At 44.1% G+C, this 12003-nt stretch overlaps 1 protein-coding gene across 1 annotated transcript; it reads left to right on the top strand.

Annotated features, from left to right (window-relative positions):
* Window positions 1–5563: 5563 nt before the first annotated feature.
* On the top strand, window positions 5564–6135 carry LOC123409099 (tRNA modification GTPase MnmE-like). Its single transcript, XM_045102081.1, has 2 exons — window positions 5564–5823; window positions 5941–6135. Exons 1-2 carry the CDS (start codon window positions 5623–5625, stop codon window positions 6133–6135), a joined length of 396 nt encoding a protein of 131 aa, XP_044958016.1. The 5' UTR covers window positions 5564–5622.
* Window positions 6136–12003: the final 5868 nt, after the last annotated feature.

Here is a 12003-nt window from a genome sequence, read left to right as displayed (position 1 = left end):
GATCTTTAAGAGGAAGACGGACGCTGACGGCAATGTGACCGTTTATAAAGCTCGACTTGTGGCAAAGGGTTTTTCACAAGTTCAAGGAGTTGAGTACGATGAGACATTCTCACCCGTAGAGATGCTTAAGTCCGTCAGAATCATGTTAGCAATAGCTGCATTTTTCGATTATGAAATCTGGCAGATGGATGTCAAAACGGCGTTCCTTAACGGTTTCCTTAAGGAAGAATTGTATATGATGCAACCCGAAGGTTTTGTCGATCCTAAGAATGCTAACAAGGTGTGCAAGCTCCAGCGATCCATTTATGGACTGGTGCAAGCATCTCGGAGTTGGAACAAACGCTTTGATGAGGTGATCAAAGCATTTGGGTTTATACAAGTGGTTGGAGAATCTTGTATTTACAAGAAAGTGAGTGGGAGCTCTGTGGCGTTTCTAATATTATATGTGGATGACATATTGCTGATTGGAAACAACGTAGAGTTTTTGGAGAGCATAAAGGATTACTTGAATAAAAGTTTCTCTATGAAGGACCTAGGAGAAGCTGCTTACATTCTAGGCATTAAGATCTACAGGGATAGATCAAAACGCCTGATAGGACTTCCACAAAGCACATACCTTGATAAAGTTTTGAAGAGGTTCAAAATGGAACAGTCCAAGAAAGGGTTATTGCCAGTTTTACAAGGTACGAGATTGAGTAAGACTCAGTGCCCAGCAACTGATGAGGATAGAGAGCATATGTGCACCGTCCCCTATGCTTCAGCCATAGGTTCTATCATGTATGCAATGTTGTGCACTAGACCGGACGTTAGCCTGGCCATAAGTATGGCAGGTAGGATCCAGAGTAATCCAGGAGTGGATCACTGGACGGCGGTCAAGAATATCCTGAAGTACCTGAAAAGGACTAAGGAGATGTTTCTCGTGTATGGAGGTGACGAAGAGCTCGCCGTAAAAGGTTACGTCGATGCAAGCTTTGACACAGATCTGGACGACTCTAAGTCGCAAACCGGATACGTATTTATTCTTAATGGGGGTGCGGTAAGCTGGTGCAGTTCCAAGCAAAGCGTCATAGCAGATTCTACATGTGAAGCGGAGTACATGGCTGCCTCGGAGGCGGCTAAGGAGGGTGTCTGGATGAAGTAATTCATGACGGATCTTGGAATGGTGCCAAGCGCACTGAATCCAATAACCTTGTTCTGTAACAACACGGGTGCCATTGCCTTAGCAAAGGAACCACGGTTTCATAAGAAGTTCAGACACATCAAATGACGCTTCAACCTCATCTGCGACTACGTCGAAGGGGAGGACGTAAATACATGCAAAGTGCACATGGATCTGAATGTAGCAGACCCGCTGACTAAACCTCTTCCACGGGCAAAGCATGATCAACACCAGAACTGTATGGGTGTTAGATTTATTACATTGTAATTCGCATGATGATGTGAGGGCTAGATTATTGACTCTAGTGCAAGTGGGAGACTGTTGGAATTATGCCCTAGAGGCAATAATAAATATAGTTATCATTATAATTCATGTATCAAGATAATCGTTTATTATCCATGCTATAATTGTATTGAATGAAGACTCATTTACATGTGTGGATACATAGACAAAACACTGTCCCTAGCAAGCCTCTAGTTGGCTAGCCAGTTGATCAAAGATAGTCAGTGTCTTCTGATTATGAACAAGGTATTGTTGCTTGATAACTGGATCACGTCATTAGGAGAATCACGTGATGGACTAGACCCAAACTAATAGACGTAGCATGTTGATCGTGTCATTTTGTTGCTACTGTTTTTCTGCGTGTCAAGTATTTGTTCCTATGACCATGAGATCATATAACTCACTAACACCTGAGGAATACTTTATGTGTATCAAACGTCGCATCGTAACTGGGTGACTATAAAGATGCTCTACAGGTATCTTCGAAGGTGTTCGTTGAGTTAGTATGGATCAAGACTGGGATTTGTCACTCCGTGTGACGGAGAGGTATCTCGGGGCCCACTCGGTAATACAACATCACACACAAGCCTTGCAAGCAATGTCACTTAGTGTAAGTTGTGGGATCTTGTATTACGGAACGAGTAAAGAGACTTGCCGGTAAACGAGATTGAAATAGGTATGCGGATACTGACGATCGAATCTCGGGGAAGTAACATACCGGAGGACAAAGGGAATGACATACGGGATTATATGAATCCTTGGCACTGAGGTTCAAACGATAAGATCTTCGTAGAATATGTAGGATCCAATATGGGCATCCAGGTCCCGCTATTGGATATTGACCGAGGAGTCTCTCGGGTCATGTCTACATAGTTCTCGAACCCGCAGGGTCCGCACACTTAAGGTTCGACGTTGTTTTATGCGTATTTGAGTTATATGGTTGGTTACCGAATGTTGTTCAGAGTCCCGGATGAGATCACGGACGTCACGAGGGTTTCCGGAATGGTCCAGAAACGAAGATTGATATATAGGATGACCTCATTTGATTACCGGAAGGTTTTTGGAGTTACCGGGAATGACGAATGGGTTCCGGGAGTTCACCGGGGGGGCAACCCACCCCGGGGAAGCCCATAGGCTTTGGGGGTGCCACACCAGCCCTTAGTGGGCTGGTGGGACAGCCCAAGAAGGCCCTATGCACCATCAGAAGAAAATCAAAGAGAAAAGAAAAAAAAGAGGAGGTGGGAAAGGGAAGAAGGACTCCACCCACCAAACCAAGTTGGACTCGGTTTGGGTGGGAGACCTTCCCCCCTTGGCTCGGTCGACACCCTTGGGGCTCCTTGAGCCCCAAGGCAAGGCTCCCCCTCTTCCCCTATATATACGGAGGTTTTAAGGCTGATTTGAGACGACTTTTCCACGGCAGCCCGACCACATACCTCCACGGTTTTACCTCTAGATCGCGTTTCTGCGGAACTCAGGCGGAGCCCTGCTGAGACAAGATCATCACCAACCTCCGGAGCGCCGTCACGCTGCCGAAGAACTCATCTACCTCTCCGTCTCTCTTGCTGGATCAAGAAGGCCGAGATCATCGTCGAGCTGTACGTGTGCTGAACGCGGAGGTGCCGTCCGTTCGGCACTAGATCCTGGGACTGATCGCAGGACGGTTCGCGGGGCGGATCGAGGGACGTGAGGACGTTCCACTACATCAACCGCGTTCACTAACGCTTCTGTTGTACTGTCTACAAGGGTACGTAGATCACACATCCCCTCTCGTAGATGGACATCACCATGATAGGTCTTCATGCGCGTAGGAAAATTTTTGTTTCCCATGCGATGTTCCCGAACATAGATGTGGCACTGTGTTGTATCTGTCACTAGTTCTGATAGATGTGGTAGCGTTTTATCTTCAGACTGCATGGATAGTGCAAGTTTAGAAGTCATCTCTGGGTTTGAAGCGTAGAGCAATAGAAATTTCATTGCTTTGATACGATGGAATGTGCCTGCTGGACTCTGATGATAGTGATTGGCCTTTTGCACTTCCAGATCATTTGGGGGCTTCAGAATTTCCACAGGTCCAATGTTGCATCTGTCATCACGGCCGCAAATAAGGTGTGGATGCTGTTTGGTGCACTCATTTTCCATGCTCTGTTTTCTTTTTTTGTACAGCTTAGCTCTTGCAGAGGGGTGAAATGTTAATCTTTGAACTTTTTCTGGGATAAAACCTGGTCGCTTTACAGACATTTTTGTATGTACCTTCCCGTCGCCGTCGCGGGGCCTTCTTGTCTCCGTTCGCTTGCCGGCTCCGGGCGGGTAGTCGATAGTGTCGTGCCGTGCTGCTGGCCTGCTGCGTGCGGATGGCGAGTGGGGGAAGGGGAAGCGGCTTGGAGTGACAGTGACACGCGGCACTGAAATGTGGACGCGAGTGGTGAAATTCTGAAAAACCTTCCTTCAAAATTCAGAGACGCCAGCTGAAGGCAAGCGTGATCATGAGTTAAAGAACCACTTGGAGATGTCTGGTTGCCTCTTGTTGTGTGTTTCAGCGCTCTACTCCCATGCTATATGTGCCGTGTTCACGAACTTTCAGTTCTATTTTTAGCATTTATGTTATCATTCATTACATAGTTCCTGTTATTTTAAAGTGATATGAACCTGCTGTTGTGTTGTTGGAGTCCTAACAAACAGTCAGATCCACAGGCTCGGTTTAGGCTAATTGCCTAACCATTCAACAGATGCCTGGTTTATAAGTGATTGCTACATTGTGTTGTACACGAGGCCATTAGCTTGTGAGATGCATGAGCCTTGGTAGATTGGCACGGTAAACTGGTCGATAACTTCTATGACTTCCTCTGAGAATTGATGAGACTGAATGTGATGCTTGCCATTTAGTATTAGTAGATGGGGAGGATTCATACTATGAGAGAAATTTCATTTTGTCCAGGATTGGCGTGAGTTTGATGTCTGGAAACGGTTCATGTTGTATGTTCAGAAGTGCCGCCCGCTTCATGACCTCTGTTGTAAGATTAGTAGCGTGCTAGTTCGGGCGAGTCTTACTTGTTTAGAATGGTTGCAGGATGCTAATGGTCTAGGACTGCAAGCGTTCGGCATAGAGGATTACTGTCGTGTTGTAATACAGTACCCGAGTGACACAGATACTAAGTGGGTAAGTGCGCATTTGCTTTATCATTTCTTTCCTGATGCAGGCCTTTGTCCTTTGAGTTCTTTAATTTTATTTTGTACCTGGCAACTGTTCTACATAGACAAGGGTGGACCACGGGCATCTGTTGTTCCTCTCGTAGTTAGACCAGCTTGTCTTATTTTTGTGATTATTGTCTTAGCTCTTATGGCTGGTGCTTGCAAAAAGATCCAATAACTGGAGAGTCTGAAGGGCTGGCATTTGAGTTCAATCTCTGCAAAGCTGTGGCCTCATGGGAGCAGATGTGCATTTTATGTAATGTACTGACTTATCCGTGTGGTTTATATTAATTCACTAAAAATCGGCAAGACATCATTAAGTGATGCGTTGGCACTTGACATAATGTTGTTAGAGAAACACAGTAGCTATTGATGTAGTGACTTAAGTTGTTTTTTTTCTAGGTTCGCAACAGTACCACAATACTTACAAAAGAGTACATTGATGCATTACCAAATGGCTGGGAGGAGTATGCATGGCGCAGGATCAACAAAGGAATCCTTCTGTGGGTAGACACAAGTTTTATAGTTTCACACAGACTTGCATTATGGCTCAATTCTACAGATTGTTGAATATGTTTAGTTTTGGGTTTGCAGGAATAAGTGCAGGAAGATAACTCTTTTCATGGAGAAGCTTTCATTGGTTCTCCTTGACACATCACCATATGTACCTCAACAATTTGGTAGCTGTGCCGTTGTTGGTAACTCTGGGGATCTTCTGAAAACTAAATTTGGGGATGAGATTGACTCTTATGATGTTGTCATTAGAGAAAATGGTGCACCTGTCCAGGTTTCCGTAAGATGCCTATATTTCTTGCTCTTGTTTCTTTTTCAACAATTTTGTTGATGATGTCTGGTTGCCCGGTTGTTGGTTTGCATGCCTTCTGTTTGAAGTCCTCTCTGTCCCTTCTTGTCGTATGTAAATAAATTAGAGAGTGACTATTCTTTTTTTGTCTCTTTATTATGACCAGGAATGCTCAGGTTCTGCAGTGCCAATGGTTCTGGTTATCAACAACGTAGATTGCACACCATTTGTTCGAGGAGAAGAGTTTGAGAAATTCAGCGGAATTTTCAGAAAACATGTGCGCACATGTGCAGTCACTGTTAAAGGCATTTCTGAGTTGGAGAGTGCTGTAATAGAGGTCAGAGGTCTTGAGTCCGTGCCTTCCGGGGGACGACGGTGGACTGTAAACCAGGTAAACATCTCCGTACGCCATCAGTAGAAGCCCCAATAGTTCTTCTCTTAGAATTGTTGCTTAAGTTGTTGCATGAAAGATTGTTGACTTCTTATCCAATTACATTGTGTTGTCCAGAGACAACTGGAACAGCTCATGAGGACCCAGAAAGCTTTCACAAGACTAGAGTCGTCGATCAATGAGCAGCTGCCCTTGGATTTTTGGACTATTGACTTGAGGGACGCTCCATTGGCTCTGGCAGCAATTAGTGGAGAGGACATATCTAAAGAAGTTTTGAGCAACATATTCAACAAATTCTGCATTGGAGAATGATGTCTTTCGGAATCATGCTGGTCCTCGGTCATTTCCGACACTTTTGACCTTTCAGCAGCATATGCAGTGGCATAGAACAATCTGAACAAGCCTGGTAGGTATCCAAAGAACAAGCAATGAAATTGAATCCATTTTCTGGATGGGGTCAAAGATCTATAGGGTGGGATTACTGTTGTCACTGCCCTATAGATTTGGGTTGTATCGTTGTGTATTATATTTGCTATGGAGCTATGTATGTATGGATGCTATGGAACTATATGTATATATGGATGCTATGGAATTTTGGATCTATGGATGCTATGGAATTTTGATATATGGATCATGAAATTTATTATGCAACTTTGCATATATGTTATGTGTTGTGGATCAGTAAAACTATTGGGCACATATTATGTATTATATATTTGATATATATGTATGTGCTGTTAAATTTGTGGTTTTGAAATAAAAAATATATATGCCAGAATATCAGATACTAATGGAGCACCATGGGCTATACTAATGGCGCAGTGCCTGGTGTGCCATTAGTATATATGCCCTCGGAGGCATACTAATGGAGCACCATGGGCTATACTAATGGCGCACTGCCTGGTGCGCCATTAGTATACCAGATACTAATGGCGCATCATGACCTATACTAATGGCGCACTGCCTGGTGCGCCATTAGTATACCAGATACTCATGGCGCACCATGAGCTATACTAATGGCGCACTACCTGGTGCGCCATTAGTATACCAGATACTAATGGCGCACCTGTGGTGCGCCATTAGTAAAAAATTCTAATGGCGTGATGCTAGTGGCGCACCTGTAGTGCGCCATTAGTAGCCAAAACAGGTGCGCCACTAGCAGGCCTTTTCCTAGTAGTGTCGGAACCCCGGTACGTCCATGCCCCCTTTGCACTAAAGGGGAAACTGCACTGCCCTACTGTCCACTGCTCACCTGTCATTCCTCTACGTCATCCTTGACTCGTGAGGCCGAGCCACGCCTCAGAATATCCGCCGCTCCGGAGGGGTCGTGAGGAGGCCCCATACGGGTCTTGGTGCTATTCCTCCTCGTGAGGCTTGGCCCCTTGCGAGGGCCTTGTCTTGGGAGGTGTCGGGCCCATCGGTTTTCTTGATGAAGTGGGTCGACCCTGGGCCGCTGGCAGGCAGGTCTTGGTACAACCATTCCCAGAACGCCGACAGTAGCCCCCGGCCTTTGGCGTACTCGGGTTGGCTTCTAGGCGAGGCCTCGGGGGCGGCCCAAATTAACAGGCCCCTAATTGCGTGCAGGCCAGGCTCTATAAACGACGAACCGAGAGCTTGTCTTCTCTTCTTGTCCGCGCCACACCAGCCTCAACAGGGCTCTAATGCGTCCATTTTGCATCATGCTTTCATGTTGTTATTTATTGCTTTATGGGCTGTTATATTACTTTGTGGTACCATATTTATGCCTTTTCTCTCTTATTTTGCAAGGTTTATTTGAAGAGGGAGAATTCAGGCAGCTGGAATTCTAGAGTGGAAAAGGAGCAAATCTTAGTCCACTATTCTGCAGATCTCCAAATGCCCTCAAAAGGTACGTGGATATTTTTAGGATTATATAAAAAATATTGGGCGAAAGAAGTACCGGAGGGGGCTACCAGGGCGCCACAAGCCCTGCCACCGCCACCCCTGGTGGCGGAGGGCAAGCTTGTGGGCTCCCTGACGGCCCCTAGCTCCCCTCTTTTGCTATATGAAGGGTTTCGTTCCAGAAAAAATCAATCAGGAGCTTTTTCGTGGTTTCGCCGCCGCCACGAGGCGGAACTTGAGTAAATCCAATCTAGAGCTCCGGCAGGGCGATCGTGCCGGGGAAACTTACCTCCCGGAGGGGAAATCGTCGCCATCGTCATCACCAACACTCGTCTCGTCGGAGGGGAGGCATCTTCATCAACATCTTCATCAGCACCATCTCCTCTCCAATCCCTAGTTCATCTCTTGTAACCAATCTCTGTCTCACGACTCCGATTGGTACTTGTAAGGTTACTAGTAGTGTTGATTACTCTTTGTAGTTGATGCTACTTGGATTACTTGGTGGAAGAGTTTATGTTCTGATCCTTGATGCTATTCATTACACCTCTGATCATGATTATGATTATGCTTTGTGAGTAGTTACTTTCGTTCCTGAGGACATGTGATAAGTCATGCTGATAATAGTCATGTGAATTTGATATTCGTTTGGTATTTTGATATGGTGTATGTTGTTTTTCCTCTAGTGGTGTTAGGAGAATGGCGACTACATAACAGTTCACCATATTTGGGCCTAGAGGAAGGCATTGGGGAGTAGTAAGTAGATGATGGGTTGCTGGAGTGATAGAAGCTTAAACACCAGCCTATGCGTTGCTTCGTGAGGGGCTGATTTGGATCCACTAGTTAAATCTATGGTTAGACGTTGTCTTAATTCTTCTTTTGTAGTTGTGGATGCTTGCGAGAGAGGTTAATCATAAGTGGGATGCTTGTCCAAGTAAGGGAAGTACCCAAGCGCCGGTCCACCCACATATCAAACTATCAAAGTAACGAACGCGAATCCTATGAACATGATGAAACTAGCATGACAGAAATTCCCGTGTGTCCTCGGGAGCTTTTTTCCTCCTATAAGACTTTGTTAAGGCTTGTCCCTTGCTGCAAAAGGGATTGGGCCACTTGTTGTACTATTGCTACTACTTGTTAATTGTTACTATTCACTTGCTACGTTTCACCTCACTACACCATCACTTGTTACCGCTACTTTCAGTGCTTGCAGTTATTACCTTGCTGAAATCCGTTTATCAGAGCCTTCTACTCCTCGTTGGGTTCGACACTCTTACTTATCGAAAGGACTATGATTGATCCCCTATACTTGTGGGTCATCAAGACTCTTTTCTAGCGCCGTTGCCGGGGAGTGAAGCGCCTTTGGTAAGTGGAAATTGGTAAGGAAACATTTTTATACTGTGATGAAATTTATTGTCACTTGTCACTATGGAAACTGTTCCTTTGAGGTGTTTGTTCGGGGTATCTTCACCACGAACGGAAGCACGAGGAGTTGTTCCTCGACCTAAGGTACCTACTGAAAATATCTTTTATGAAATTCCTTCGGGTATGTTTGAGAAACTGCTGGCTAATCCATTTACAGGAGATGGATCTTCACATCCAGACTTCCATCTGATCTATGTAGATGAAGTTTGTTGTTTATTTAAGCTTGCAGGTTTTCCCGAGGATGAGGTAAAGAAGAAAGTATTTCCTTTATCTTTGAAGGATAAGGCGTTGACATGGGTATAGGCTATTTGATGATACTGGATCATGGGACTACAATCGGTTGAAATTGGAATTTCATCAAAAGTTTTATCCTATGCATTTAGTACATCGTGATCGGAACTTTATTTATAACTTTTGGCCTTGTGACAGGGAAAGCATAGCTCAAGCTTGGGATAGGCTTAAATCAATGCTATATTCATGCCCCAATCACGAGTTCTCGAGAGAAATCATTACTCAAAACTTTTATGCTCGGCTTTCTCATGAAGATTGTACCATGCTTGACACTTCTTGTACCGGTTCTTTTATGAAGAAGGATATTGATCACAAGTGGAATTTATTGGAAAGAATCAAACGCAACTCTGAAGATTGGGAGCTGGAGGAAGGTAAGGAGTCAGGTATGAGTTTCCAGTTTGATTGCGTTAAATCTTTTGTTGAGACAAACACTTTTAGAGATTTTAGCGCTAAGTATGGACTTGACTCTGAGATAGTAGCTTCTCTATGTGAATCTTTTGCTGCTCATGTTGATCTTCCCAAAGAGAAGTGGTTTAAATATCATCCTCCTGTAGAAAGAGACATAGCCAAAACCAATCTAGTTGAGGAGAAAGTCATTGCTTTTAGTGATCCTGTTGTTCCTTGTGCTTACACTGAGAAACCACCATACCCTGCTAGGATAAAGGATTATTCTAAAGCTCCAACTGTGATACGTAGGGGTTACATTAGACCACTTGCACCCCCTGAGGAGATTAGGGTTGAACCTAGTGTTGCTATTATCAAAGATCTCTTAGCCGAAGACATAGATGGGCATGCTATCAAATTATGTGACGACTCCGCTAGAATTGCTAAACCTCACGCGAAAGAAAAATACGTACATGTAGTTGGCCGGCCTGTTGTTTCTGTCAAGATAGGAGATCACTGTTACCATGGTTTATGTGATATGTGATCTAGTGTTAGTGCAATACCCCGTTCTCTATATGATGAAATCAAAGATGAGATTGCACATGCTGAGTTAGAACCCATTGATGTCACTATTACGCTAGCTAATAGAGACACTATCTGCCCTGTGGGAATTGTGAGAGACATAGAAGTCCTGTGTGGTAAGCCGAAGTATCCTACTGATTTCCTCGTCCTTGGTACTGCACAAGATAGCTTTTGTCCCATCATATTCGGTAGACCCTTTCTCAACACTGTCAATGCTCACATTGATTGCATTAAGCATACCGTCACTGTTAGTTTCGAGGGTGTGTCTCATGAATTTAACTTCTCCAACTATGGAAGACAACCCCATGAAAGAGAGTCGTCTGGTAGGGATGAAATCATTGCTCTTGCCTCTATTTCCGTACCTCCTACAAATCCTTTAGAGCAATATCTGCTTGAGCATGAAAATGATATGCATATGGAGGAGAGAGATGAGATAGATAAAATTGTCTTAGAACAATATCCTATTATCAAGAATAATCTGCCTGTTGAACTGCTTGGGGATCCTCCCGACCAAAGGATGATCATGTGTTCGAGCTTAAACAAATGCCAGATACTCTTAAGTACGCCTATCTTGATGAGAAGGAGATATATCCTGTTATTATTAGTGCTCTCCTCTCAGAGCACAAAGAGAAGAAGTTACTAAAAACACTGAGGAAGCACCGTGCTGCTATTGGATATACTCTTGATGATCTTAAGGGTATTAGTCCCACTCTATGTCAGCACAAGATTAAAATTGATCCTGACTTTAAACCAGTTGCTGATCATCAAAGGAGATTAAATCCTAAGATGAAAGAGGTCGTGAGAAAATAAATATTAAAGCTTCTGGAAGCAGGAATCATTTATCTTGTTGCTCATAGTGATTGGGTAAGTCCGGTACATTGCGTACCTAAGAAGGGAGGTATCACCGTCGTTCCTAATGATAAGGATGAACTAATCCCACAAAGGATTATTACCGGCTATAGGATGGTGATAGACTTCCGGAAACTGAACAAGGCAACCAGGAAAGATCATTATCCTTTGCCATTTATCGACCAAATGCTAGAAAGGCTATCAAAGCACACACACTTCTGCTTTCTAGATGGATATTTAGGTTATTTAGGTTTCTCGCAAAACCACTTTCACCTGCCCCTTCGGTACCTTTGCCTATAGACGTATGCCTTTTGGCTTATGCAATGCACCTGCCACCTTTCAAAGATGTATGATGGCTATATTCTCTGACTTTTGTGAAAATATTGTCGAGGTTTTCATGGATGACTTCTCCGTTTACGGGTCTTCCTTTGATGATTGCCTCAGCAACCTTGATCGAGTCTTACACAGATGCGAAAATACCAACCTCGTCTTGAATTGGGAGAAGTGCCACTTTATGGTTAATGAAGGCATCGTCTTAGGACACAAAATTTCTGAAAGAGGCATTGAAGTTGATAAGGCTAAGGTTGATGCAATTGAGAAAATGCCTTGCCCCACAGATATCAGAGGTATACGAAGTTTCCTAGGTCATGCTGGTTTCTATAGAAGGTTCATTAAAGACTTCTCTAAGATTTCTAGGCCTCTTACCAACCTCTTGCAGAAGGATGTTCCTTTTGTTTTTGATGAGGATTGTGAGGAAGCCTTCGAAATACTTAAGAAGGCTTTGATAACCGC

This window comes from Hordeum vulgare, chromosome 7H, assembly GCF_904849725.1.
Source record: "Hordeum vulgare subsp. vulgare chromosome 7H, MorexV3_pseudomolecules_assembly, whole genome shotgun sequence".
NCBI classification, from domain to species: Eukaryota; Viridiplantae; Streptophyta; class Magnoliopsida; order Poales; family Poaceae; genus Hordeum; species Hordeum vulgare.
The sequence above is the reverse complement of the archived record's forward strand: the minus strand, read 5'-3'. Positions and strand labels throughout refer to the sequence as shown.

What these genes read in the sequence shown, in the direction of transcription:
- LOC123409099 (XM_045102081.1), top strand. Translation starts at nt 5,623, where the DNA reads ATGGTTCTGGTTATCAACAACGTAGATTGCACACCATTTGTTCGAGGA. An exon ending in GACGGTGGACTGTAAACCAG is followed by an intron (nt 5,824 to 5,940) that starts GTAAACATCTCC and finishes TGTGTTGTCCAG; the next exon opens with AGACAACTGGAACAGCTCAT.